Genomic DNA, 26697 nt, shown 5'->3' on the forward strand with positions numbered 1-26697 from the left:
TTATGGCATTTTGCGTTCTGTTCGTTTTATTTTACTCCAACCGTCTCATACAAAAAGGCGTCCATGCCTTCAACTTCACTGAAAATACGATGCTGAATGTGACTTTTGCTCTTTCCCAATTGAACAAGATTGGATATCTAGATATCATACTAGGAGGCATGGCAAGATCAGGGGGACTTGGTGCACGCTCAACACGGCACAAGTGAAACGCTAATATGAAAAATTCCATTCTACGAAGAAATAAAAGAAATCTCCCCAGATCATATGCAGCAATGTATTATCCTACTCCATGCCTAACCTCACCCTCTTAATAGGCCCCAGTCGGACGATCGTCGCTGTCAAGAATTCTAGAACAACAAGTTAGCCATTTGCTAGGACTGCAGCCGTTCTTAACGACCACTAGACAAGGAATTGCGTCACTTACGAGAACTGCTTCACTAAACACCCCTCACCGCCATTCTCCATGTCAATGTTGAAGACATAAAATCCACCATCGCTCGTCACAACCATGACTTGTGGACTACTACTGCTCATGGCTACAACGCTCCGCAACGGGCCAGCAGGAGCAGAACTTCCGCTCCGGGGATTGGTTCTAGTCGACTTGGGAATTTTAATGTATGCAAAGTCACGTGTAGGTTCCCACATCTCAGTAACGGTTTGTGGTAGGTATGAGCCGACAACACCTGCTACCGAACGACCCATTATTACTGAAGATCGGCGGAATATGTTGCCAAAAGAGCCGCCTGCGCGGCCATCCGATTGTTGTTTCTCTGGTGTCTGGTTATTTTTAGCGTCTCCGGCATTGATTATAGAGGAAGTTTTACTTTCAACAAGGCTACTGTCTGTGCTTTGTGCGCGTCCTCTAGACCAACGATGAGGCCTTGTGCTTTCGGGTGATTCTATGGGCGCAGGCGTACCGGCCACGATAGGAACAGAAGCGCCAGAAGGACCAGCAAGACGGAAAATATGTACTGTATCGCTTGTGGAAGAGACACACAGTAATGTGGAGCTCAGGTTAAACGACATACTATAGATGGTGGATGGATAGGTACCACGACGAAACTGGTAGAGCTTTTGGCCGTTAGGAACTGAAAAGATGCGGATGATTGTTCCGGTTTCGCTGGCGGTAGCTAGGAGCGTGCCGTCACTGTTTAGATCAATGCAGGAAAGTGGTGATCGATGCGCCTCGACAACATTGACGGCTTTAAGCGTTAGAGTATCGAAAACCAGAACCTCTCCTGAAGTAGGAGCCACGTATCCCGAGGTAGGCGGCGCATGAGCAGGTCGTTTATCAGCGCAATCGCTGCGGGGCTTCGGCATAGGATAGGCTAAGAAGCAGTTTTCGGAAGATGGAGATAACGCACAAATAGCCGAGGGGTTAGGCGAGGTAGCCATGGTATGGAGAAGCGACATATTGGAGATATCATAGACATAGATTTCGTTTTCGAGGATGACAGCTAGTCGCTTACGATTCATGCGTACGGCTAGAACGGCGGAGGGGAAGGTGAGTTCGCAAATAACTGAGGAGCGCTACAATGAGAGAGAGGGCGCGAGTTAGAGGGAAAAAGGCAAATAAAACGTCAAAAGTGTAGCACCCGTAGTGTATGTGTATGGTATGAATAGCAAATTCTTACTTTTGTGTTTTGGATCATCATGTGGCGCGGAGACATAATCAGGGCTACAAGAGATGTCGAGAACAGCATGCCAATAATGCTAATATTGCCCTCATCGCTGCTGAAGATTTTGGAGAATGGCTCTGTGTGGTAAATACGGAAGCCTTCAGTAGTACCTATAATGAGGGGCTGGTTAGCAGCCTCGACGATGGTTCGACTAGAATGTTGCTCCGAGGTATCCATGCATTTTCATAGCACAAAAGAGCTATGTCTCAAGTACGTACCGACGGCAAGACAGCTGTGGTCTTGATTGAATGTGATGAAATTGAGGTTTTGCGACGCCGATGACGCCATGGCTGGGATTCAAGCTGGGAGATGGGATGGGAGGGGCTTAGACGTTAAACGAGGAGCGAAGGAAAAGGAAAAAGAAAAAGAGTAGAAAAGAAATATAAGAATTCTAGAAGTGGAAAACAAAGCTAAACGTGCTGTGTTGTAGCTGATTAGTCACTGAGGCATGAATACAGAAATACCTGGTGGGTTAGAAGCAGTTCGTAGTTGCCTTTTGCAGCCAAGAAGAGATGACCAAAAACAGGAGAAGGCAAAAGAAGGGCAATTACTACTACAGCCATGAAGGGATAGGCAAGATCAAGAGCAAGGAGCTTGAAGATCTAAGAAGCACTGACCACCGTGATACAAGCATAACACCGATAAAATGATATAACAAAGAAAAAAAAGCATGTTCTGCCATGTGAGACTAAGCCCTCGATATATGCATTAAATCATAAATTCTCTATGTGATGCTGAACAAGACATTCTTATTTGACATACTAAGACCTGAATATCAGATAAACATACTCAGTGTCGTTGGCCCAATCATGTCATCTAAAAATGCAAAGGGCAGCGGTACAAAGGCCGGCTTGACTGCCTCCAGTGCTGCAGAGAAAAAAAAGGCATTGCTAGATGAGCTGATCATGGGTGTAAGTTTACTTCAGCACACAAAATGCAGCCGTAACTAGCTAATGATCAACCCAATCTTGTAGACCAACAGTAGCAGCATCACCTCGAAGCGCAGCGTTGAAAAGCTATACTACGATGAGGAGAAGCACTTTTTCCGCTTCTTCGTTCCTCGGTTCCAACGCCGATCTCCGCTTGTCAATCGGGGCTACTGGTTCCGCTTGCGGGCAATTGATGTTAGTGTTCGGGAGTTTCTTCGTAGAGACTGTGGAGGCAAAAGAATGGTGGTGGTAAACTTGGGCTGTGGAAGGTAGGTTCTATGAGGCGGGCGCCATTATGAGCGTAGATGACAGTACCGTTCATCTGCTGCGTCGCCCCCCCGGGCTGTCATTCATACTCACATCCACGCTCATGTTGACTAACTAGAAACTGCTCTAAGCGATGTCCTTCCCTGGCAATGCCATGAGAGATATTCCAATCTCAGCCCCTCAGCCCTCTTCATCGATATAGACTATCCTGATATGATGCAAAAGAAGAAGCAAATCGTGACTCAGATTCCCGAACTAGCTGAACTTCTTGGTAACGACTTTAAAACCTCGCAAAAGGAGACTGGCGTTATTCTTGAAAGCCCCAAGTACTGCCAGATTGCATGTGACTTGCGTGAGCTTGATATTGTCACCGGGATGATAGAGGAACTCATAGACTTGCAGAACAGTCATGTGCTGTTCGTGGCCGAGGTATCTATTACCTACATGGATAACAAATCCGCAGATAATGTGATTCGATGGGCATCAACTATTCCAAGCGGTAAGACCCATGGCTCCATTCGTACAGGCATGCTGATATACACGTCTTATTAATCCCCAATCTACATTCTAGCCGAGTTCTGCCTTCTCGAGCAAATATTGCCTGATGGCCCTGGATATCCCTTTGCTCAAAATATGCTTGCCCACTTCGACAAGCTTCAAACCTCTCTCAAATCCGTCTCTCGCTACCCTACAACATCCCATCAGGAAGCCCGCTTCAAGGCCTTGGGTTGGCCGTATTCACGTGCTTGGAATCTGTGGGAGGCCTGGGGCGACTCTTTTTTCATGAGCGCTGAAGATCGTGCCAAGTTGGACCATGTCGAGCCTTTTGACGAGTGGGAGGAGTTTGCCATCTTTGGTGCTCACTACACTGTTGTTCATGCATCGAATATGGCTCCTATCTGTTATGGAGATCTCAAGAAGCAAAACATCTATGACTGCGATACAACTCCTGTTCAGAAAATAGATGTCTCCTTCTTGCCTGCCACTGGCCCACAGGCTCATAGACATCATGGCGGCGCAACTATTATTGACAGAGAACAGAGCGGAGATGTTGCTTTTGCTACATTCTTTGGCCAAGGAGTTACCAACCGCTCCTCATCCGTCGACTTTTACTCATCAGAGTCCATTCTAGACCCAGAGTGGTTTGGCCCTCCTCCCCGTGTATGCTTTTCCACGACTGATCTTGGACCATGTATCCTTCTGGCTGGAGGTCGTGCTTCGCCAGCAAAGGCTATGAGTGATGTCTGGATTCTGGATAAGAAAAGCAACAAATGGAGCGAAGCCCCATATTTGCCCAAGGCACTTTATAGACATGCTGTCACTAGGCTTGGCGACTCAGGTCTTGCGCTTTTAGTCGGCGGTAAAACCGGAGTACATGAAATTTCCGAGAGCATTTTTCTTTACGGCAGCCACAATGGGGGGTGGGCTGAATGCCGAGCTATTGGAGACGTGCCTTTGCCGAGATTTGGGGCTGTCCTTGGGTGCTTTTCTAACATGCACGGGTTCTTATCTGGGGGCATCACGGCCGATGGTCTCGTAGATCAAAGCACATACCAATGGATACTGGATTTGGAGGGAATGACTGTTTCTTTTGCCCGTGTCCAGTGCAACCCCGCTCTCTCTCGGTTTGGTGCACTTGTAATACCAACGGCTGCTGGACTAGTAGTGGCTGGCGGTATTGTAGACAACCATTTAATCCCGACAGCTTCTGATATCCTGCTGGTTAACGAAAAGAAAGACAAAAAAGCAGGGGCTTCTGAAAATGGAGACTCAAGCGCCTTGACCATCGCATGCCTTCGTGATATGCAGCTCACGGACAACTGCCCCCATAGGCCTTTTTTCATCGGAAGCAGTGGGATAGAGAAAAATGGACAAGTCACGATTATTGGTGGCGGTGCTACATGCTATGCTATGGGTAGCTACTGGTCCCCTGGGCAGTATGGATTCCATATCCTAGGTGGACAGCCAGTCTCAGTGCCCTTTGCAAAATCATTTCAGATTAAGCAACAGAATGGTAAATGATTTGATTGAAACTAAAACAAACATTGGATAAACGCAACCAAAAAAAGAGCATATTTACAGAAAAAGAAAAAACACCAACACCAACAAACCCAGATATGAACAGAATCCTACCAAACTTGACTACACCCCAAAAGTATTTTCTCGTCTTCCACCATCTTTTCTTTACAATTCCCTCGCCTCACCGTGCTATCACAAGCTCGCTTTCTTTCTTCCGACAAATCTTTCCCTCCGCCCAGCGATATAGTTTGACCAGTTCCCTTCCTGGCACAAGCTCATTGTCACGGGCCTCCTCAAGTCCGCCTTTGTGAAACCCGCCAGGGATACAAACCCATATGCAGGTAATTAATACTAGAATAACAAGGACAGTAACTTGTAGCACTGCAACTCCATGGGATTGAGCGAGGGCACCAACAGCAAACGGTAACAAGGCTCCACCGCAACCACCGGCAGCTGAGGCAATGCCGATCGTACCAACATGATAATCCTTGGTCAGCAGTTTTGTTGTGGCTACAACAGCCGCGGGGAACAGAGGACCAAGGAAGAAGCCCATAAGAATAACGAAGGCAATAGAGGCCGGTATGCTGGGTACTAGCCAGTACATGACCTCAAGTGATATACAGAGAGAAAGATAGACAGTGATGGCTAGCTTTTCCCCGATACGACTTGTGACAAAGCCCAATATCAAGCGGCCCAGCGTGATACCTAGCCAATAGAGTGTGGTGGTGATACCGGCAAGAAAAGGTTCGGCATGCCGAACCTCAATCATGAAGGTGGTGACCCAACCACCCAAGCTAATCTCTACACCGACATACCCCAACAGAAATATGGAGAGAAGCCAGGTGTATGGCTGACGCAAAATTTCACGGGTGGTGGTGCGCCGGCCGTCATTGAAAGCCTGAAGGCTTGCTCGATGGATGAGCCCATTCTGACCCCAGAAGGCCCATGAGCTGACAACGACCTCTGCTATTGAAAAGGCCAACATGATGTAGAAGTAGTACCACCACTGCAAGTGCGCCTTGGCCACCATTGCAGTAGCAATAAGGGGGCCGATAGTGCCTCCAAGGCCATAAGCAGCATGGATAATGCCTAATAACTCGTTGGAGTAGTACATATTTCCAACCCAGGCATTCCATGCACTGTCCAACAAGCCACTACCCAGGCCAACCAGAAAAACGGCCACTGGGAGAACTGGGTATGGCGGGTGGAAGATGATGATGAGGAAGCCAATAGCATGGAGGAGTGGACCCAAGAAGGCGATCCCAAATTGGCCCATGTAATAATGCACCGAGTTATTGACAAGGCCGGCGAGCAGATAGCCCAAACAAGGCGAGAGAAAAAGGACGGAAACAACCATGTAGGAGATATTGTAATGTTGTTCAATCTAGAGAAGATGGGCAAAAGAGTGGTTAGCAGGCTACAATAGAGGGACGAAGGAGGGGAGAGAGAGAGTGGGCACTGCACCATAGTCTGGTGCGGCAATAATGGGCCTATAGAATGCAGTGGCGTTTTGCCTTGCTTACATATGGAAGTAAAGCCTAAAGTAATGGCATGCTGTTAGTAATGATAGGGCATGATGGAGGAAGAGGGAAAAAAAAAAAAAAAAAAAGGCTGGTTACACAGACGATAAGGCGGTTTCACAGGCCAAGAGATAAGGCTACACACTTGGAAAATATGTAACAAAGAACAACGAGCTAACAAAGGAAAACAAAAACAATAGAAGCCTAGAAAGCAGGGGAAGTTTGACAGAAAGAAGCTGTGCATGAAGGTGATAGGTGATGTTAGAGCCAACTTACCCCGATTGAGCCGTCACTCATGCCTGCGAGGAAAAACGAAAATATCACTGAGCCCGTACGAAATATGTTGATTCGTGGGGCATTCCAGTGCTGAAGATCGAGCTGGTCAGAGTCTTCTCCGGATGCCACTGTAGCTGCGGGGGCCTCCAGATCGATGTGATCTTTAGACTTTTCGTCAAAGATGTCTGTATCTTGAGACGGGGATGAGAGCTGTACTCTTGGTGCAATGTTGACATCAGAGACTGACATGTCGGACCTGGGCTGATGGCAAGACTATGAAGTGAGAGAAGTAGTATGAGATGATAAATGCGTCGCATGTGCTATAAAAACATCAAGAAGTCTGCTTTCCTAGAAAACAATCGAGCGGATATGGGACCAGACTAGAGCCGCAAGCGGGCGCCCTTGAAATATAAATAGGAGTGAGATATATATTTCATTTTGGCTTGCGAGTAAACTTTTAGACTTTTGATCTCAAGAAATAGCGTTTACGCCATCGAACGGAATCTAGCTTGTTGTCTCTTTTCCCCCGTGGCATGCTATTTTATCAAGCAAACCTTTACCGATACACATCTCCAATTGACATGCCTACGTACTACATAGGCTATAGTACAACACGCTCTGCAATTAAATGTCAAGACAACAAACAAAAACGACATGGGTAATCACATGTGCAAGTCTCACTTTGGCAAACAGGAAATAGGCAGGCAGCTGGTGAAAAGAGAAAAGGGACATTAGCTAAGAGTCGTGACATGTTCCTGCTGAACTGGTCTAGACTGTAGTTGATAGTCAAGTCTTGGAAGCAATGCAGATTGAACTAGATAATATTAGATTTGGCTATGAACCTAGGATCGGAACTAGTGAGGGGAGAATACAGTTCCACAATGTAATAGTCAAGACAAACGGAAAGGAGCAGACGGCAAACTAGCATATGGGTATAAATGGATCAAACAAATAGCGACAAACAACGTGAGGAACAACGAAACCCAAACGGACTAGCATAGCTTTTAATCTCAAGACTAGACAGAGGGGCATGCTAACTAGATAGGTCCTGACACCAAGAGCTAGATAGCCAAAACTGAGCTCATTAGTGCGCAGTAAAATACAAAAGCTTGCAAGTCTCATGAAAAGCCAGATAGATAGCAACTAAGATCTTGTCCGGTGTCACCAAACAGGACAACCATGCATTCAAATATCCGAAAGCAGTTTTTCCAATATTCTCCTCTTCTAACTGACACAGATGCTCCCCCTCGGTGAATTGGTATACAGCAAAATTCGTGTAGGATGCGGATAGTTCTCGTGTTCTCGCTTGGGTTAACAGTAGCCATTGGAGTTAATTCCGCCGGCCATCTGCTTGCTTGCTTCCTTCCTAAAAAGCAAACACCCACCACCACCACCACCACCACCACCACCCGGCCCTCCCTTGGACAACACTGTGGCTTTACCTCCCGCATTTCCTCTTCCTTGTACGCCGGTGCCCAATAATGCATCAGGCTATATAGCCCGTCGAATCCGACTTCCTTTCGGGGGAAAGAGGAGGAAGAGGGTGGGAAAAGTATGAGTGAGAAACAGGCTTTCTGCCACTCACCTGCCAGAACAACCACCGTTCTAGCGGGCTAAGACAAAGGGGCTAGCTGTGTTACTCTTGGTACTACCCAAACGGTGCAACAAACATGATGCAGGTAAGCCTGTCTCGCTGGTTCAAGTGCCAGAAGAACGAGATGGCCAAGTGCCATTCTTAGTGTTCCTGAATCCCCAATTTCATCGGGTAGGGAGCAGTTGTCAACCAGACGTCTCGGCTATCTACTCTTGTATATGTCTTGCCTCATCTTGATGGGACCCGATCATTGGCATTCTAGGAGCCTATGCATGTATGCGACATCCTGTGGGCTTTGGACGTGCTTGAGCATGGCGGTCTGTCTAGCCCCCCCTATTTCACATCTTATTGATAATCCTGAACTCCGTAATCACCGAAGCTAATGTAGGGCATTAGGCATTGTGCTTTTTTTCAACCGCCGCTGACGTATATAATACATCATTTAAAACAAGCGCGTATCTATCGAGAAAGTCGTTATCAAAGGAAGATTACTGGATTTGAGCAAGCAAAGAAGGCTCCATGAAGCAATATAGGAGACTAGATAACTAGAGACAACAAACTGAAATAAAAGAAGGAAAAAACGAGGCACAAGCATATACGAGCGTCCTGCCTGCCTGCCTGCCTGTGATGTTCTCCAGTTCATACCGTCGCCGTCTAACACAAGTAGACTAGCTAGGCCAGTCCTACAGCTTATAAGATAAGCTTTGCAAAATACCCATAGCGAGGCTCTTGATTCAAAAGCAGCTTGCTGTGGGCGTTTATTATTACTTTTTTTTTTTTTTTCCTTCCTTCTCGTAATGATTGGTCATGTAACAGGATTATGAAAGAAAAAATCTAAAGATCCTAGCCGCACATCTAACTGTAGTACAGGCAGGCCTCAGAATGGATGGCCACTTAATAGTCGTGAGGGATCTTAGCCGGGGAGGGGAGGGGGGGGGGGGGGGGCTTGTCTGGCCTTGTGCAAGTTATGCTTTGCCTATATATTTCTAATATGAGCATTGATTTTATAGGGCTCCTGTATATAGACTTCTAGGAAGATGAATAAAGGAGCACGCTGGGATGAATCTAATTACGCATTAGACATAGTGTAAGTAAGCCTTGAGAGCTTGCCACAACTCCAAGACGATCTCTGAGGTCTGTGAGCTCGAAATGACGTCGAAGAAAAAAGGACGATAAAGAGGCCCTTTAGCCAAGAAGATAGAAAGAAAGCCGTAGAATAGCGGCGAATCCCGACTGCCTATCAATGACGACAATTCCAGCCCCAAAAAGGCAAGTCTATTACCAAAGCCTGCCAACAGGCCTTGAGGGGGTGGGTGGATGACCTGTCATCTGCCGGTAGCTTCGTCCTTCTGAAAGTCCACCACCACTGGACAAAAGAAGCGAGATGATGTGCGGTACGAGTGACAGCCAGCGTACATATTAGGCAAGACGCAAGAAATAAGAGAAAAGAGAAGAAGCGCAGCTAGATACTAGGCTAGCGAACTACTGATTGATTGCTCGTTTTTTTTTAGTTCCTTTGACGTAGACTGTCTGGCATAGGCTTTTGGCTTCGCAATCAACAGGGGAAGAAAGTCACCCACCAAAACAAAGAAAATAGGGTTAGGCTTTGTGCCATGCGTGAATGACGTCTTTGACAGAGAAAACCAGCAACTGTTTGGCTCAACATAGGCGAGGGACACCATGTATATGAAACTGGCTTGCGGTTACGTTAAGCTTTGGGTAATTACCTGCGATTTTAAGAAGGAAAGGGCAAAGACTGTACTGTAATACAAATGGGAAGTAGGTCGAGTCCGAGGCCTAGACAAATAAAGCAGTTGCCACACCAAATGTGGACCTCACCTATGTATGTCTGTAAGCACAGAGATACAAGATGCGTAGCTGCTCGTACGATATGTGCTTGCTTACTCCTACACAGTAGTGTTGGGAGCAAAATGCAAACAAATCTAAGGGTGCGTAGCCACAGCCATGCACAGTGGGAATTTTTCAAACCCGCACCTTTGGTAATGGAGCTTGGGACTTGCAATGGCAAAGGCAGAGGGCGAGGTAGACAGATGTGCAGTGCAGTCCTGTCTTGCGGCTGAAGATGACATGGGACGGGGCCACGGTTTAAGTGAAGGAAAAAGGAGCGGATGAATAAAAGAGGACTCCACGAGCCAGCAGCTGCCATGATGATGGCTTGCAAACATTGGTCTACTGTGACCTCATATGATGTCAAGCACTAATTATATGGTTGAGGAGGGTATATGAAGGAGCGGTTCAATACGGGCGGTACCGATAGGCGATGACGACAAAGGGAAGCAGACACGATGGTGAGCACCGGCAGGCATAGCCTAGTGAGAAGAAGAAAAAAAGAGGGAGAGAAAAGGAAAGCCCGCCCACCCAGAACCAAAAAAAAACTACTAAGAAATAGAGAAAACAAGGCTGTTTGAGTGAGGACGAGGACTGTGAGAGAGGATGAGCAACCTTGTTGAGTGGGGTAAGGACTAAAAATCAGAGAGAGAGAATACAAGGAAGGAACAGAAGGACGAGCGAGGGAGAAAAATTCAGGGTCTTGCAGGAAAACCAGAGAACTTTACCACCTAACACAATACGAACAGCATCCGTGTGCCCATCTCAGAGTATGGGTCAATCAACAAACCGTATTTGCAACCTGATGACTGGCTCTGCTTTCTTGAACGCTTCGGCTTAGGTTGCCCTTTCAACTTGTGCTTCCCACCCCTCACTTTGTAAGAGTGATGGCCGACTTCCAGCCAGTCAAGGGGAGCTCAGTGCGATAGTGCACCACCCACCCACCCCCTCTTGTTCCCCTGTTGCCCTATTGCCCCTGCCTCTCTGTAAATGCCCCCCCCCCCCCCCCCCAAATCCTCCTCCATCGATAACGGGGCGTTGTTCTGGGTGGGTTGCATGTTGCGCTTGCTGTAAGGCAACTTCTATTGCAGAAGAGCTGCAGGGACTTGCATAAGCAATTTGCTTCGTGCGTGCCTTCACTGGAGGGCGAGCGTTCTCCACACAGTACATATAGCTTCTACCCATCGCGGCCATCTATATATGGACACGAAGAACACAAAGTCGTCAAACATGCAGGCGCAAGCCGGCCAGTAAAAGGCGAAAAGCGAAGAGCCAATGAGGAGCGGCAAGGGGAAGAAAGAGTCGGTTACGATCATGTCAGTGTTAAAAATTCATGGGCTATGGCCTGCATGCACAGCACAACACGGCCACAAATTGTAACGATTCAGGTTGCAAGGGTGGGCTGGCCACAGGGTTAGCTTTCTTTGTGCTTGTTGAATCATATCATTACGTAGCCATCACGGCAAAATCGACGCTCCTTTGTTTTGCTTCCCGTGGGTATGTTTGGTTATCGGCCGGGCCTCATGCGGTAGTGTGGAACTGAGCCCTGCCTGTTCTTTGCGTTTCTCTTACTCTCTTTTGTGTCAAGCTGAATGGCAGTGAGCGAGCTGTGTATCATGCCGACCCATGCTCCGCCCCCCCCTTGAGCCGATCGACCAAAAACCCTAGCCCGGCAACATTTCTCTGCTGCTTATCTCTAGCTCTGCTCTGATCGCTTTACACTTCCTTCTGTTACAATATATAAATGTCCATACATGTACCATACTTGGTACACTTTTCTGTCCCGTGTCACTTCTTGAGCTGCTAGAAATCGCCTATTTCTCTGCTCTTGTCCCTCTCATCCTCCCCCCCTCTCTTCTCCCTTTTCTTCTCCTCATTCTCCCTATTTCTTTCACTTCTTGATCTTTTATTCTCACACCAACGAAGAAAGCCCCTCCAATATTCTTCATCTTGCACCAATTTCACAATTCAACACTTTTATTCTGTTCATTTCCCTCTTCTTTTCTGATCCAAAATGAGCGGAAGACCCCAATACTCAGCTGTCGAGCCTCCAATGGCCTCGTCTAGCCGCTCTGCATACACCGCTACCGTACCCCCGGGCTCCAGCTCGGCTTTTCTCCGCCCTGATGCTCCCCGGTCTGATTTTCTTGCACCGACTCCGTCTCGGAGTCACCGCCGCTCTTCCTCTGCAGTTGACGGCACCGTATCCCTGGGGCTTCTCCCCCGCACACAACACAGAATGTCCTTTTCTGATGCTCGTGACGAACTAAGAGAATTTCGTGACCTTGAAAAAAACAGAACCCGCCCTTCTCGGTCGACCCATAGAGGCACTTCATCGGACTCTCGTGGTCCTGCCGTCCCTGGCATCATGTTCAGCCATGAAGCATCAGACCCTAGTCTGGATAAATCACGCAGAAACTCTGTTTATGACAAAGACCGGCGAGGATCCAGCAGCCGCAGCCACCATGGCCACAGCCATAGCTACAGTGGGAGTGCCAGTCGACATGATTCCCCCGAGCCGTACTCGTCTGACGAGGAGCGGGGTGGCAGTGGAAAAACCAAAAAGCGCGTACTTGCGGCCCTTGCTGGTGTGGTGGCAGTTGGCCTTGGCGTTAATGCAATCGATAAGAAGATCAATGAAAGCAACAAACGCCGGGACGAAATCCAGGTAGAGCAGGACCGGAAATATGAACAGGAGCGTGAGTGGGAGAGGCGAGCCAGCCGTGATCATGACCATGACTCACGAAGCCATTATTCGAGTCATTCGAAGCACGCCTCCTCGTCCCACCCTCAGCCCGGACTTGGAGTTATCGTGCCCCCCTCTTCCCGTCGTCCAGACCAGGGCCGTGACGACGACCGCGGGAGATACCGCAGTAAAGAAGCTGTTGACTGCAGTCGCTCGCGTGCTAGAGACTACCGCATGGAAGTGTCTCGGGATCGGGCTAGCTACTACGAAGCCCGGGCTTCTGATGACCGGCTATACGGCTTGGGCGATGATGAATACAAGGACCGATACTCGGAAAGAAATTTCTAAACAAGCCCGAGAACCAGCGCTGCTTTTAATAACTTATGTTTTCTGCTTTTGCTTTCATCTACGCCTCAGACCAATGTTACACCAATACCAATACCAATACCAATACCAATACCAATACCAACGCCACATCGATCCCAGATCACCGCAACTTGTAATATTTATGCTTTATTCGCTTTTTGTTCAACCACTCCAACCTCATGTAGACGGGCCAGTAGCGCTCTGTGGTCACAGGACTCCATGTCTCGGGTCATTACCTTGGGCTCTAAAGCCGAGGCCTCGGCCCCGGCCTAGCCGCGTCTAGACCGGCTTGTTGCGCGGCATGGAGCACAAAGGCATTTGCATTGAGCACAGCTTCCCGCCGTTGTGACATGTATCTCCAATCCCATGATCTGTACTTTCTTTGCTCCTGAGATATAATAGATATATTCCTGTTCAATTTATGTGTTCTACCTCTTGCGTCTTCCTCCTGCATGTAGCCTCCCTCCCTTTCCTTGACTGAAAATTAAAAAAAGAAAAAGAAAAAAACAAAAAACAGAAAGCTGGGCGGGCTATCTCCCCCAGAATTCCTTTTCCCGCCCATTTAGAGCTAGTCTGCATATGTGCGTAATACCGAGAAATGCTGTCATCCTAGAAATACCTGCCGGCTGCCTAACAAGCAAGGCCTGCATCTAAAGCTTGCCCAAATCTGATTCCGTTTCAGGTGTGCTATAGACTGATGGCATGTCACTGCGGATTTCTCCACCAACAGGAAACTTGCTGGCCGGGCCGGGTCCTACCATCGGAGTCTGCATGCCTGCGCGTTCGGCTTCCTTGCGCTTTCTGCTCTCACGCTCGACAATGGCGCGGAAGAATTGGCCAATCTGCTGCAGAGCAATTTGCTGCATCTGCGGCACGCCCATCATGTTGAAGAGCGACTGGCTATCAACCAGTTGCTTGGCTACCACTGAGTCTGGCTGACAAAAGGTGCGTACTTGCATAGCCCGTGCATTGGTTCGCATTGCGTACAGCAGAGCGCCAATTTCGAGCAGGTTTTTCTGGCGTCGGCCATAGAACCGAAACTCAGCGTCGTGCATAGCAACAAGCTCTAACTGCGTCTCGAGATCGTAGCGGAAACCAACAACGCGGGGACGGCCTTTGGTAACCCACGTATCAGACACACGCTTGAGCTTGTTGGCATCAAGTCTGCCATGGTTGAACTGGGTGGTAATGTAGCCATGCACTGCACTGGTCAAGTGGTACTCTAGCTCGCAGTACAAAAGACTCTGCTCACGAGGGTCTAGAGAAATGTTCATGCTAGAGTAATGGGCAGTGCGCTCAGGGCGTTTAGTTGCAGTAAGGTCATGCTGCGTAGAATTAGCATCTGGCGGCCAAGGTATAAATAGTAGAGCGGCGAAGAAAAAAGAAGAAAAGAAAACTTACCATGCTACGCGCAATCTTACGCAGTCCACCAAAAAATCCCTTCTTCTTACCTTCACTCTTATCTCCAGTGTCTTCTTTCTGGGATTCGCGTTGGTTGGCGTCGGCAGCCTTGGTCTTTTCAGTAGACTTTGGGCTGCTAAACATGCCAGTAACAGAGGCCTTAATGTTGGAGTGCCCTCCATTTTGATTGCCTGCAATAGAGGCAGCGGGAACATTGGCTTGAGGGACAGGCTGAACAGCGGGCTGGGGAACCGACGGGATAGCAGGTTTGCAGGAAGCTTGGTTTGTAGTCTGTTGCACAGGCCGGCCCAGAGCTTGGTCCGTATTCGCGCCAAAGGCCTCATTATCAGAGATATTTGCAGGCTGGGTGTCTACTACTTCATCTATCTTCTCAATCCAGCCATTGTCGCCAAGCAGGGCGGCATCCTTCTTGAACTCGGCATTGAAAAACGGAGTCAATGGTGTATAAGGCAATGGTTTATCACCGCCTCGAGGCGACAAGAGCCCGGTAGCCCCGCAGCCTCCCTGCCATGCATGTTGCTGATTTGAATGGGGCTTGTCAGAGGCGACATCATAGCCTCTGTTGTCCGGATGGGTTTCGACCTCGGACCTTTTAGCATTTTGGCCAACCCAGTCTTCCTGGTCAGCCTGTTCATCTTGACTTGCCTTCCATGCGGTGTACCCCTGCAGAATGTTGGTTTCTTGGTGGTTTTCCACATCATCTTCCTGTCCTTGAGTTAGATATAGGCTGGCTTCGTTTTCCTCTTGATGTGGGAATTGACTTTGACAAATCGGAAGCGTGAGAGGACTTACTTTAGCCGACATGATGTCCTGAGAATAACGCGAGGAAGGTGTATCAACGAGAGCCTGCTTGGCCGGTTCTTGGCCTTCATCATTGATTATTGAGACGTCAGCAGCTAAAGACAAAATTGGACTCCTGGGAACTGTGCTGATAACCTTGTGCGAAGAGCTTTGTCTGACTGCCTCGCCAGAAGCCAGATCCAAGTGTGAGAGAGGAGTTCTCAGGCGGCGCTCAGCAAGTGTAACAGGACTGCTCATAGCTTGACGAGAAGAAGGCCGGTTCTCAGACGTTGCAGCATGGCCGGCATCGCTCTCCTGACCAACAGCTTCCGGGATGGTATACAAGCATCGAGGGGAGATCGTAATGGACGGTTGGGTAATTTCCAGAGGCACGCGTGGACTCTGTTCAAAATCCGAGCTATCAGAGTCGTATCCGTCCTCATATCTAGATATGTCCTCGTAGCCAGTCTCTGCTTCGTACTTGGACATGTCTTCGTAGCCAGTCCAATCCTCATAATCAGACTCGGCTTTCTCATGAGGCTGGCCTTCATTATAGTCGGACACCGGATGGTACTTGCCCAAGTCCAGGTCTCCTAGTTTAGTAGGGGGCGGGCGAGTGGAAGATCCAGCATGGAAAGATTTGCCACTAGCAGCAACATAGGCGGCAGACTGATTCTTTTGGTTGTTGTCCAAAAGGCGGTTGAGGTTGGAAAGTGGCGATAGCGACGAGGAAGTAGAGTCATATGCCGCCCTTCTTGGAGGGGTTTTGAGTTCCCCCTCCCCATTGCCACATAGCGGGAAGCGGCTACGGGAATGCCCACGAACAAAGCCATTTGATTTCTTGTTCTCCTCGGTCATCCAAAGCCTGTTGACACTGTTGGAAGTAAACGGTTAAAATAAGACAGCACTAGGGAAGAAAATGACACGTCCAAGTACAAAAGAGATCTCACATGGAGATTAGTAGGAGTAAAGAAACTTACGCATTTGCGATCTGTTCCAGCTGGGCTGTTGTCAAGTTAACGTGTAACTCCATCGGCTTTTGTTCTTTTTCGCGAGCGTCTTTTCCAAGCGAAGGGGAGCTAGACGTAGCGCCGTTTATAGAAGAAAGTCCACAGCTGCTATTTGGCTGGGATGGAGAAGAAGCATCCTTTGCCAATGATTTGTGCATCATCACGACTGGGTCGGTTTTGGGACGCCTGGTGATTTTCTCCTCGCCTCTTTCTCTACCTGGGCGGAGAGGCTCGCGGGACCAACGCCTCTGGACGCTCTCCGGGGTTGTCCTATCTGGCGAGGGAAGCTTTGGCAGAGTAGACGGGATATTGTGTTGTGTACTACCTAGCTGGTTATGACTGCCGAGCATCGCGATGTCGAGACGTCCAAAGGAGGCAATTTCGAGATGGCGGTGTTTTCGGTACAAACAAAAGAAGGGATGCAAACAGGTATTTCCGATGAGCAGAGGGAAATAGCGAGAGGCTTCATTCTGTATTAGAAATCTCTGCTTACGCCAGTGGGCTATTTGGCTCGGCTTGTATCAGGTATCGTGCACAGTAACCAGACCCCATTTAAGATGGAAAGCGGCTTTTATTGGAAACAGAGTGAGAGATAAGAATATGGCGGGGCAACGATGTGGCAGAGAGGGGACATGGCAAGTGGCAAAGCGCTATCAGAGGGAGGTTCACAAGAATCACTTGACAAGACACGCCAATGCCATAAATAACGGTCGGCTATCGAGCGCTCCGTGGGATCAGGAATATTTGATTGCAATATTGGAATCAATGGCCAAGAAGAAAGCAAAAGCTATCAGGGCAAAGATAAAGAGTTGATATAGCGAGTGCAGGAGCAGGGAGTTTTGATCATGATGCATCACAAAGAAGACAGCATCTCTTTGTGTTTCTCGATACACCCATCATACCATCATCATGCTCGCCAGAACCGCTATCTGCATTCATCCCGCGCCGTTTTGGAACACAAAGCAAGCAGCCAAACTATCGTGACATTTAGGCAAACGAGGGGAGATTAAGGGAGCCCAATAAGCTCGCGGGTACCCGTGGGAGTTGTGTAAGCTTCCGCTTTCGGGATCGCTCACAGTTCACAATAATGAAGTGCAGTACTGCGATCAATTGGACGTCTAGGTTACAGCAACAGCTCTATTATGAAATAGCAATAGATTCTATTGCGAGTTGGCGATAATACAGGGATGTATCTGCTGCTGTTCTTCGGTATCCTTCTCAATGCTCCCCCATATTTCACCAACACCTCTTCTATCACTTGCAGAAGGGCTACCCTCCATCTCGGGTGCTACTTGAGCCTCGATACGTTCTTCCTCTGTTCTGTCCCAGTCTAAATATGCCATCATCTCCTCTTGAGTCCCGTTGAAGTCATACAAGATTTACCCATCTGTCTATCGTTAAGACACCAGTGGTAGCTCGCTTTATCATATCGTGCTGGTAGTCCCATCGCCTTCTGGTACTGTTGATTGGTTTTGATACTTCCACGAGGTTGATTCTTATACCAGGTATCTCTATCTCTTGCAGCGACATAGCTTTGAAATATCCCTTGTGGGTCATTATACCTCAGGGACATGGGCGGGCTTGATGACGGTGGTGGTGTAGGCGTGGGACGTTCAAACAACTGAGTTGTCTCTTTCTCAATAATAAGCTGCTCTGGTGTATCTGCCATTGTCTGCGAGACCAGTTCTAGAGGGGGCTGTGATTGTTCGATAGCCGTGACTGGTGCTATACGCTCCTGAAATCTCTGAGGACATGCGTTTGAAGTCATAATATGACCAAGGGTGTGGCATCTACTCGGTCCTGCCATTGCCTCAATTGCCTCGAGTGCGCTGGGCTCTCGTCTTGTGCTAGATTGTGGTATGGTTGGGCTGGCAGTAGGCGCCTCATAACGTTGACGGGGCTCTAGTGGTAATTGAGGTGTGTCATCTCGTTTCAAACGCCGGTGTGAATGGAAGTGCTCCAGCTGTTTCAAACGCTTCTAAGCATCGACTCCAATCATGTCCAGAAGTGGCATCCCATATTTGTTCGTCTTATAGGTACAGCCTAGTATTAAGATGTCTGGATAAGCTTGTAGATAGGCTAGCGAGTCTGGATGGGCAAATAGCACAGCTGTAACTCGGCCATCTGGAGCGAATTGCATACGACTCCAGAATCCTTCTCTGTTCAACTGATTGGCAAGGGCATGCATGTATGGTGCTTTGGCCCTCACAAGCATTTCGCCTAGTATCTGCAGTCCGATTGTAGATATCCTGCTGAGTAGCTATTGAGTCGCTGCTCTGACGGATATATGTTCGGAGATCCTTAGAGGCTTGGCTCATGGTTATGTAGGGAAAATCGGTCGTCGGGGCGGTGCTTCAGAGTCCAGGTAGTATTATCGAGAGACTGTTTTGCCACTATTGAGAACGGGTAGTTAGTACCTCTAGTCTTCGGTTGCCGGTTGTTCAAAGCACCAGGAGGCTTACATGCTCTATCACAGGAATATGTAACTGTCAATCGGCCGGATTTCCCCCTAGTAGATCTCCCCGCGACAAAGGCATAACCACGATCTAGTGCATAAGAATTTATTGATTGTAAAAGCGACTCTCGAGATTCTTATCCGCTTTCAGGTGGAAGACAATTGCCAGAGGATGAAGCTATGACTTCAACCGAGGCTCGATCCATTCTTGGGTTACCTACTTCTCCATGGCTAATGAGCGAGCGTTATTGCCGCGATTGTACGCGTCGTGTTGGCGATTGGCGATTCCGAAAGCGGAGGCTCACATAGCTCCCAGGGCTGCCCTGCATCACCAAAAAGACTCTTCACCACCAAAATCAGTGCTAAGTTAATCAATCTAGACAATATCTGAATAACGCTGCGGGCATGATTGAGAGGTCTTTCTGTGGCCAATTCCACCACATGCTGTACATTGACTTGGGCGTTTAGTCCGTGTTGCTTCGACGGTGCTTCGTACTTGATGGTGGCAGACTGCTTTTTATCGGTTTGGCTCTATACAACGAGGCTCTGCATACGGGTTAATTGACTCAAATAAGCCATTACGCAACTCGAAAAAGCCCTCGGGAGAGAGGCAATCGTTGGGGAAAGCAGCCGTTTCGCTTCTAGTGCTGATTTTGGCAGTGAAGAGTCTGTTTGGTAATGCAGGACAGTAGAGGTTGAATATATTCAAATCGAATTGGTGGCGTGGGACAGCACAACCATTAGATACTGGAGGACGGCTACATGCGCTCCCCTCCCTTGTTTTAGATTACCTAATCAAGATTTTGAGCCCTGTGGCGCCTATATGCGCCCCCCCCCCCCACAAGTCCCAATAGGTGCACTTTGCTGTGAGGTGAGCCCTTGGCAGCACCAGTAAGCAGACTACAAATACGCCAGATACACCAGATAGAGATGGAGGCAGACGCTGTAGCAGACAACGCAGAATTCAGAACTATTAAATATGCAATTTTCACTGCATTGCCTGCCTCCATCTGCTGCTACTGCTGCATCTGCTTGATCGTGCTGCCAATGGCTCACCTCACGGGGGGCGCATGTAACTGTCGCCCCAGTATGCGTCTAGTCGGAGCCCCCCATACTTTCGCACTTTCCCACAAATGTCCATCCAATCATAGCTTGTTTTCTTAGTGTTTCACATTTCCCCACACCCGATGGTTGTTGCCGTTTACTCCTGGGAGGATGCCCGGCCCCACTTTTCTCACTGCCGTGCTCATTTCCCGGGCTTAGTCATTGTAAATAGCCAAAGGCTCGCCTCCCAATTTCACTCAAAGCCTGCTGCCCTCTAATGTGCCCCTGCCAGGCAGGGCGGACCAGGCGCAGCGACACTCCCGATCGCTGTTGCCGTGATGCTGGCTCAAGCCAATCACACCCTGCAAATCGGATACTACGCGCTGCGGTGAGACGTTCATGAAGTTACGAAGCAAAAGATTGAACATAAATAGGCATATGTAGCGCTACTTGCTTTCTACAAAGATCTCTAAATTTTCTCTCATCTACATTTGCTCCTTGTTTCTTTGCCTCCCAGTTCCTCGTTTTCACATTTCACGCTTTGCTCTACTGCTCCTTGCCTTAACCCTTATTTTACATATATTTGTATAAGTGCAGACGAGCACTACGTCTCTCATCGCTACTATGTCAACTCACTATGACATCGGTAGGTTGCCCTTTAATGCCTAGCTTGTCTAGTTCCTACTGACTTTATCTTTTCTTCCAGTCATCGTTGGAGCTGGGCCTGTCGGTCTGATGCTCTCGTCCTGCCTTTCTCGCTGGGGTTATCGCATCAAACACATCGATAACCGTGCTGAGCCCACAGAAACTGGTCGTGCGGATGGAATCCAGCCTCGTTCTCTCGATCTGCTACGAAACATGGGCCTAAAGTCAGCGATCATGGCTCACAAGCCAGCAAGAGTGTATGAGGTGGCGTTTTGGGATTCTGCAGGCCCTTGTGCTCATAGTAACAATAGTGATGGCACAAAACACAGGCGCGGCATTGCTCGTACAGGGACATGGGCTTCATATCCGGATTTCATCGATGCCCGGTACCCTTTTGGGACACTCTTACATCAAGGCTACATTGAGAGGGTGTTTCTCGACGACATGGCAAAAAACGGAACTACCGTACAGCGCCCATGGACTATTGTGGATTTTAACACCAGCAATACAAGCATATCCGGGTATCCTGTCGAGGTCAAACTGCGCCATGTTGATAGCGCTGATAAAGGCGAGGAAACAGTACGGGCTAGATATCTGTTTAGTGGCGAAGGAGCTCGGTCGTCTATTCGAGAGAAACTTGGCATTAAGATCCGTCATATCGACCCAATATCTTACGTATGGGGAGTAATGGACGGTGTAGTCAAAACTGACTTTCCCGATATCAAGGTGAGTTAGGTTTATCCCGGTTCTGCCTTGCCTCACACCCAATCTCTCGCTCCCTCTCCGCCAGCCAATCATTAACAGCATTCTTCAGATGAAATGTACTATCCGCAGCGAGCACGGTTCAATCATGGTTATTCCCCGTGAAGATGACATGGTCCGGCTGTACATCCAAATTGCTTCATCTACTGATCCCGACTTTAATCCACGAAAATCCGCGAGTGCAAGACAAGTGCAAGCCTCCGCACAAAAGATCTTCCAACCATACAGCATTGAGTGGGAGAGGTTGGAATGGTACTCCGTGTATCCTATAAGCCAGGGGATTTCTGATAAATACACACTCGATAATCGCGTGTTTCTAGGTGGGGACGCCTGCCATACACATAGCGTACGTTATCTATTGATTCATACATGTATTTCCTCTTTTATTGTGGCTTGCTAACCCACATTCACTTCGCTACATAGCCGAAGGCAGGCCAGGGAATGAATACTGCGTTTTTAGATGCCCTGAATCTGGCCTGGAAGCTTCACCATGTCGAGTCCGGTTTCGCTTCGCGCGCCATCCTCGATACCTATGAATCTGAGCGTAGAGGCATAGCTGAGACTCTTCTAGACTTTGACAACAGATATGCAAAGTTATTTTCCCAAAAGCCCTCAGCCGCTACAATTGAAGCTGCTACGGAAGGTCAAGATGCGACTTCGGGTACAGCCGACAAGTTCGTGCAGACGTTCAAAGAAGCCTGCGAATTTACCAGTGGCTATGGCGTGGCTTACCATGGCAACATCTTCAACTGGTCACCCTCCCACCCTGTTCAATCCCCTCTAATCATTGCTTCCAGCCCCTCAAGCCGCCTTTCCCCTGGCCGCTTGTTTCCAAATGCCACTGTAACACGAGTTATTGACGCCAACGTGGTGCACCTGGAACAAGAGGTGCCTCTTAATGGCGCCTTCCGGGTGTTTATATTCGCAGGCGATGCCTCCAATGCAGCAAACCGCAAAGCCCTTTTTGACTTTGGGCGTGCTCTAGAAGCCCAAACATCATTTCTCAGTCTCTATCGTCACTCGAGCGATGTTAACGTTAGTTATAGGGAAATGGATACTCCCCATAGCAGGTTCTTCACATTTTGCACCATTTTTGCAACCAAGCGAGCCCAGATTAGCGTCACTAGCGATGTCCCAGGGATACTTGCGCGGTACAGAAGCCACGTTTATGCCGATGACCGCAACGGCAATAGGAATGCACGAGGCGGCGGTCCAACGGCACATGAGAAGATGGGATTAACAAACAGTGAAGGTGGTGTAATCGTGGTACGGCCAGATGGCTATGTGGGTGTGTTCGTGAAACTAGTAGAGGGGACAGGGACCGTTAATGTCCTGAATGAGTACTTTGGAGCTTTTTGCACCAAGGTATCAGCCACTAAAGCACTGACCTCACATTTGTGAGATTCCAAGCTAGTCTAGAAAGCATTCTGCAGCAATAGCGTGATTATCCATGTCCTCTTCTTGATTGCTCTTCCATAGTAATACGGGAAGTGTACCCGCTATCTATGGCCATTCGTACTCCTTCACTTAGCCCATAGCCGCTTCCAAGTAGTTGATAATCTCAGATACCGCCCAGTCTAGAGTTGATGCCATATCTACATCACAGCTCTTGTCGCTCTGCACTTTGATTCCTTCCTTTGATGCAACTTGTTCATTTACCGGGCCCTCGACATCTCCGTCATTGAACAGCCAAGAATGGGCCTGGACATAATTTGGCCAGACAATCTTGTCTACGTACCCCGGAGGGTCTTTCCAAAATCCCTCGAGAGTGACGTATCCATCCCGAGACTCGCGGCGTTGGGTGGCTTTAGCGCGTGACACAAGCAGAAATAGCTTCACATCCAAGAGAGACATAATAAATGACAACTTAGGTGTAAATAGGAGGAAGCCATCAAGTAAGCAGAGACTCCTTTGAGATGCGATGAAAGCCGCTCCGTTTGGCGTTGAAAGCCAAGTATCAACACGCTGCTTAGCAGCAGCAATCTGAGTAGGACTGACAGGGCAAGTGCCAACTGAATTTTGATCTTCCTTGGAGTCAACGAATGGCTTAAGACCGAGATTAGTTCAGGTTAGTAGACACAGAATACGACACCGAGTCAGCAAGATGCTGTGTACGGAAACTTACTGGGAACTTTCCCTCTTCGCGAATGTAGACCAATGCCTTTTCCATGTTCGGGCCATTGATAGCCTCTATACAATCCCAATCACGGAGTCCATGGCGCATAGGCAGTCTTTTTTTTTTGCAAGAAGAAAGAAAGGGAGAGAAAAAGTCAGTACATAATACAAAGTTAGCGGCTCTAGACATCGAATGTGAAGCAACATACTCCTCTTCCTCGCGATAAAAGTCATCTTCATGCAGGATAAACGTGCGAGGGAAAATGTCTCGCAAGATCCGAGCCAGCGTTGTTTTCCCGCTCGACGAGCACCCGCTAATTCCCACGACAATAGCCTTCCTGTCTGCCATCAGAGCGCGGTTTTTAGACGTATCATAGAAGCCGGCATTTAATGCACAAGGGGCCGAAGGTTGTGGCGATGGCAAGGATCTTAGATGATGCGGGGTATGTGTAACCCTGAAGCGCCTATAGAGCTGGAGTCTGACAGCTGGTAAGACCTGGCTGTCAGCTGGCAAGAGATACTACCCCCAGCTTGTTTGTAAGCTAGCCTTGTCAAGCTCTTCCACAGCGGCTGAACAAGCCTTGGCCCAGCCAACAATCATACTTTTGCTTTACTAATTGACCTTGTTAACTGGTGAAGTAGCTTGCCTAAACCTTCAACTCTAGGCGGAAATCTCCAACCAATTGCTCCCCCTATCTGAATTGCCTTGGTATGCAAATAGAGCTGGGATATCATTCTTTGCTACCATCATTCGGGACAGGAAAAGAGCCAACAGCCAATTCTCGACAACCCTTCTGAACTTATCGGCGCTGCATTACGTACGCATCACATCTTCTCGCCCGGACTCTCCGTGACGATCTCTCTTCTCTCGAATCCCCCCATCATGTCAGCCATTCCCCCTACCGAGCATCTCTACAATGCGACGGTGGTCGTTTCGACCTCTCTCGTCGTCTTTCTCTCGGGCTTTGTGCTCGGCATATACTCTATTCGTGGCTACCTTATATCACCGGAGTTAGCGGAAGAACGCCGCCGTAATCTCAACGACCCTGTTGAAAGCGAAGAAAGTGATATTGATGATGAACTGCTACTCGACCACGCACCTAATTGGTCCAACGGCTTTCAGGCTGATGTCCGCGATGGTCTGCGCAGTCGGCCCGAAGGTGATGACGCTGTGACGCAGAAGAAAGAGGCGGCTGATGTGAGCGAGGAGTGCAAGCTGGTGCTCGTAGTACGTACGGATCTGGGTATGACCAAGGGTAAGTTTCGGGGTTTTCGTTTTTTTTTTCCGGCGACCTATACTTGTCTATTTTTGTTTTCCTCACTCTTCCCACCTTGTTCCTTTCTTTGTTTCCTCTTTTCTATTTATTTCATGGTAGCTAACAGCCTTGTTTTTTTTTTCGCTCTCATCTAGGCAAAATAGCTGCTCAGTGTGGTCACGCTACGTTAGCTTGCTACAAGGCTATTACTCGCAGCGCTCAGAAAAGCCCTCTCTCAAAAGAGGCCAAGATCCTGCGCCAGTGGGAAAACCTAGGCCAAGCTAAAATTGCACTTCAGTCTAAAAGTGAAGATGAGCTCATGACCCTAATGGCAACTGCTCGCTCTCTTGGCGTCACTTCACAGGTTATTCAGGATGCTGGCAGAACACAGATCGACCCTGGCAGCTTGACGGTATTGGGCGTTGGTCCAGCTCCCAAGAGTGAGATTGACAAGATCACTGGGCATCTGAAATTATTGTAGGCGCAACACTGCAAACGGGTTATTTAGGGTTTAGGAAACGTCAATTTTGGTTCAATACGATGGCCATCAATCACCACGTAAACGCAATGATGGGTTGGGGTAAGGGTCGCCAAAGGCAGACTATGAAAAGAATACAACTTGCGGTTAGAAGCTGCCAACATGACTTGAGGCTTTGCTGCCAAAGCTTCTCTTTTCTCTGTCTGCCCAAGAGCCTCAATCTAGGGAGGAATAACTAGGGACAAGTACTAAAAGACGGGCGACAGGGGGCTTTAGAAAGGTGGCGGTACATTAGAAAGAGAATAACGACTCGCCGTGTTCGGATCTTCAAGCATGATTGGACTCTCCTTTCTTTAGTCTACCTGAGTGGAAAAGAAACACACCAATGTCTAAAGAAAATAAAGAGATTTCTATATACTAGTAATGACTCTTACAAGTCGCTTGAGGCAAGGAAATCATTAATGTGGTGTGTATCTCTCCCTCTATATCAAAGGAAGCAGTAAGAAAAAAGTCGGTAGTCTTCCTTCTCTTCCTTTTAGCTAGGAGATTTAGATTATCGTGATGTTCCAAGGCCTAGGCCGGCCTGGTCTCGGAGCTACGAGAGCGGAGAAATCGAAAAGCCATGTATTATTTTCCCTAGGCTTGCGGTCTAACCGGATTGAGCTACCTCTATAATTTGAGCGTCGTGAAAGAATTGGATAAAAAGCTTTTGGAGGCTCATCAGGGAATCAATGCAAAGCAGGGAGGCTCAAAAGTACATGTGCAGCGAGGTGCGCAAACGTGGCAAGAAATTGGTCTTTGATTGCTGTCTGTTGCAATGCGATGCATATATATAGCCTGAATGTAAATTGCACGACTTTTTGCATGTGACGGATAGAGTCAAGCCAAATAGTATCATGAACCGCTCACACCTTCCGCGCCTTCTGGCCTTCCCTCGAGGCCCTCATCCCCTTTCCAAGCTTCCATGTAATCTAGATAATCCATCTTTTCCTGCTCACATGACCTTTAGAAGGCTTCATGTGACCTTAAAAGCTCAGAGCTGCTTGTGTAAATCGTCCCTTTTCATTCCAGGGATCCCTGTCCAGAGACTAGGTGGTTGACGAGCCGCAGCGCACGTACTGTACTGGTTTCTTGTCTTTTTTTGTTCTCCTACTAGCGTGTACGACACGTCCAGAGCTCCTAGGCTTCTTTTTTTTAATTTTATTTATTCATCTCTCTGTTTCCATTGCCATGCACTCGTTGAGCAACCGCTGTGATTCATTATGTCTAAGCACGCAGTCATGTTGAACAAGGCAGGTGCTATAAACAGCGAATTGATTCGTCCCATGTGCTGCTGCTTCGGGCTCCTCTAACAGACGCGGCTCAGCCTGAAGGTAATTACCTTGCCAACTCATAATATTAGGAAGCTCTGGGCTTGCATCGGGGAGGAAGAAGGAAGGAGGTTAAACAACAATTAGCAGCCACCCGGCCGGAAGCTACTAAAAAGGAACAGTAGCTGCCAGAAGAAGGGGACAAGAGCATATCCCCATACCTACTTTTCTCCTGT

The 26697-nt window shown here is 48.3% G+C and overlaps 8 protein-coding genes across 8 annotated transcripts; 4 read left to right on the forward strand and 4 right to left on the reverse strand.

Annotated features, from left to right (window-relative positions):
• Window positions 1–307: 307 nt before the first annotated feature.
• Window positions 308–1967, reverse strand: HOO65_011094 (protein-vacuolar targeting protein Atg18; the record flags this gene model as incomplete). Its single annotated transcript, XM_071005717.1, has 4 exons — window positions 308–347; window positions 425–1530; window positions 1635–1789; window positions 1898–1967. 4 exons carry the CDS (start codon window positions 1965–1967, stop codon window positions 308–310), a joined length of 1371 nt encoding a protein of 456 aa, XP_070862916.1.
• A 521-nt stretch (window positions 1968–2488) lies between these two features.
• HOO65_011095 (tRNA wybutosine-synthesizing protein 4) lies at window positions 2489–4897 on the forward strand (the record flags this gene model as incomplete). Its single annotated transcript, XM_071005494.1, has 4 exons — window positions 2489–2590; window positions 2654–2877; window positions 3052–3374; window positions 3447–4897. 4 exons carry the CDS (start codon window positions 2489–2491, stop codon window positions 4895–4897), a joined length of 2100 nt encoding a protein of 699 aa, XP_070862917.1.
• A 178-nt stretch (window positions 4898–5075) lies between these two features.
• On the reverse strand, window positions 5076–6939 carry HOO65_011096 (Bypass of stop codon protein 6; the record flags this gene model as incomplete). Its single annotated transcript, XM_071005641.1, has 2 exons — window positions 5076–6278; window positions 6691–6939. 2 exons carry the CDS (start codon window positions 6937–6939, stop codon window positions 5076–5078), a joined length of 1452 nt encoding a protein of 483 aa, XP_070862918.1.
• A 5207-nt stretch (window positions 6940–12146) lies between these two features.
• On the forward strand, window positions 12147–13166 carry HOO65_011097 (uncharacterized protein; the record flags this gene model as incomplete). The annotated part of the gene is made up of 1 exon (XM_070999875.1): window positions 12147–13166. The coding sequence occupies one exon, from the start codon at window positions 12147–12149 to the stop codon at window positions 13164–13166; it is 1020 nt and encodes a 339-aa protein (XP_070862919.1).
• Window positions 13167–13834: 668 nt separating this feature from the next.
• Window positions 13835–16746, reverse strand: HOO65_011098 (uncharacterized protein; the record flags this gene model as incomplete). Its single annotated transcript, XM_071005400.1, has 4 exons — window positions 13835–14509; window positions 14586–15311; window positions 15399–16251; window positions 16367–16746. 4 exons carry the CDS (start codon window positions 16744–16746, stop codon window positions 13835–13837), a joined length of 2634 nt encoding a protein of 877 aa, XP_070862920.1.
• Window positions 16747–20519: 3773 nt separating this feature from the next.
• Window positions 20520–22703, forward strand: HOO65_011099 (phenol 2-monooxygenase; the record flags this gene model as incomplete). The annotated part of the gene is made up of 4 exons (XM_071005541.1): window positions 20520–20541; window positions 20602–21266; window positions 21331–21648; window positions 21726–22703. The coding sequence occupies 4 exons, from the start codon at window positions 20520–20522 to the stop codon at window positions 22701–22703; spliced, it is 1983 nt and encodes a 660-aa protein (XP_070862921.1).
• Window positions 22704–22829: 126 nt separating this feature from the next.
• HOO65_011100 (Nicotinamide riboside kinase) lies at window positions 22830–23472 on the reverse strand (the record flags this gene model as incomplete). The annotated part of the gene is made up of 2 exons (XM_071006165.1): window positions 22830–23348; window positions 23428–23472. 2 exons carry the CDS (start codon window positions 23470–23472, stop codon window positions 22830–22832), a joined length of 564 nt encoding a protein of 187 aa, XP_070862922.1.
• An 828-nt stretch (window positions 23473–24300) lies between these two features.
• HOO65_011101 (Peptidyl-tRNA hydrolase 2) lies at window positions 24301–25154 on the forward strand (the record flags this gene model as incomplete). Its single annotated transcript, XM_071006097.1, has 2 exons — window positions 24301–24673; window positions 24865–25154. 2 exons carry the CDS (start codon window positions 24301–24303, stop codon window positions 25152–25154), a joined length of 663 nt encoding a protein of 220 aa, XP_070862923.1.
• Between the last annotated feature and the right edge of the window lie 1543 nt (window positions 25155–26697).

The sequence above is a fragment of the Ceratocystis lukuohia genome (genome assembly GCF_044167205.1).
Source record: "Ceratocystis lukuohia strain C4212 chromosome Unknown Supercontig1_pilon, whole genome shotgun sequence".
Lineage (NCBI taxonomy): Eukaryota > Fungi > Ascomycota > Sordariomycetes > Microascales > Ceratocystidaceae > Ceratocystis > Ceratocystis lukuohia.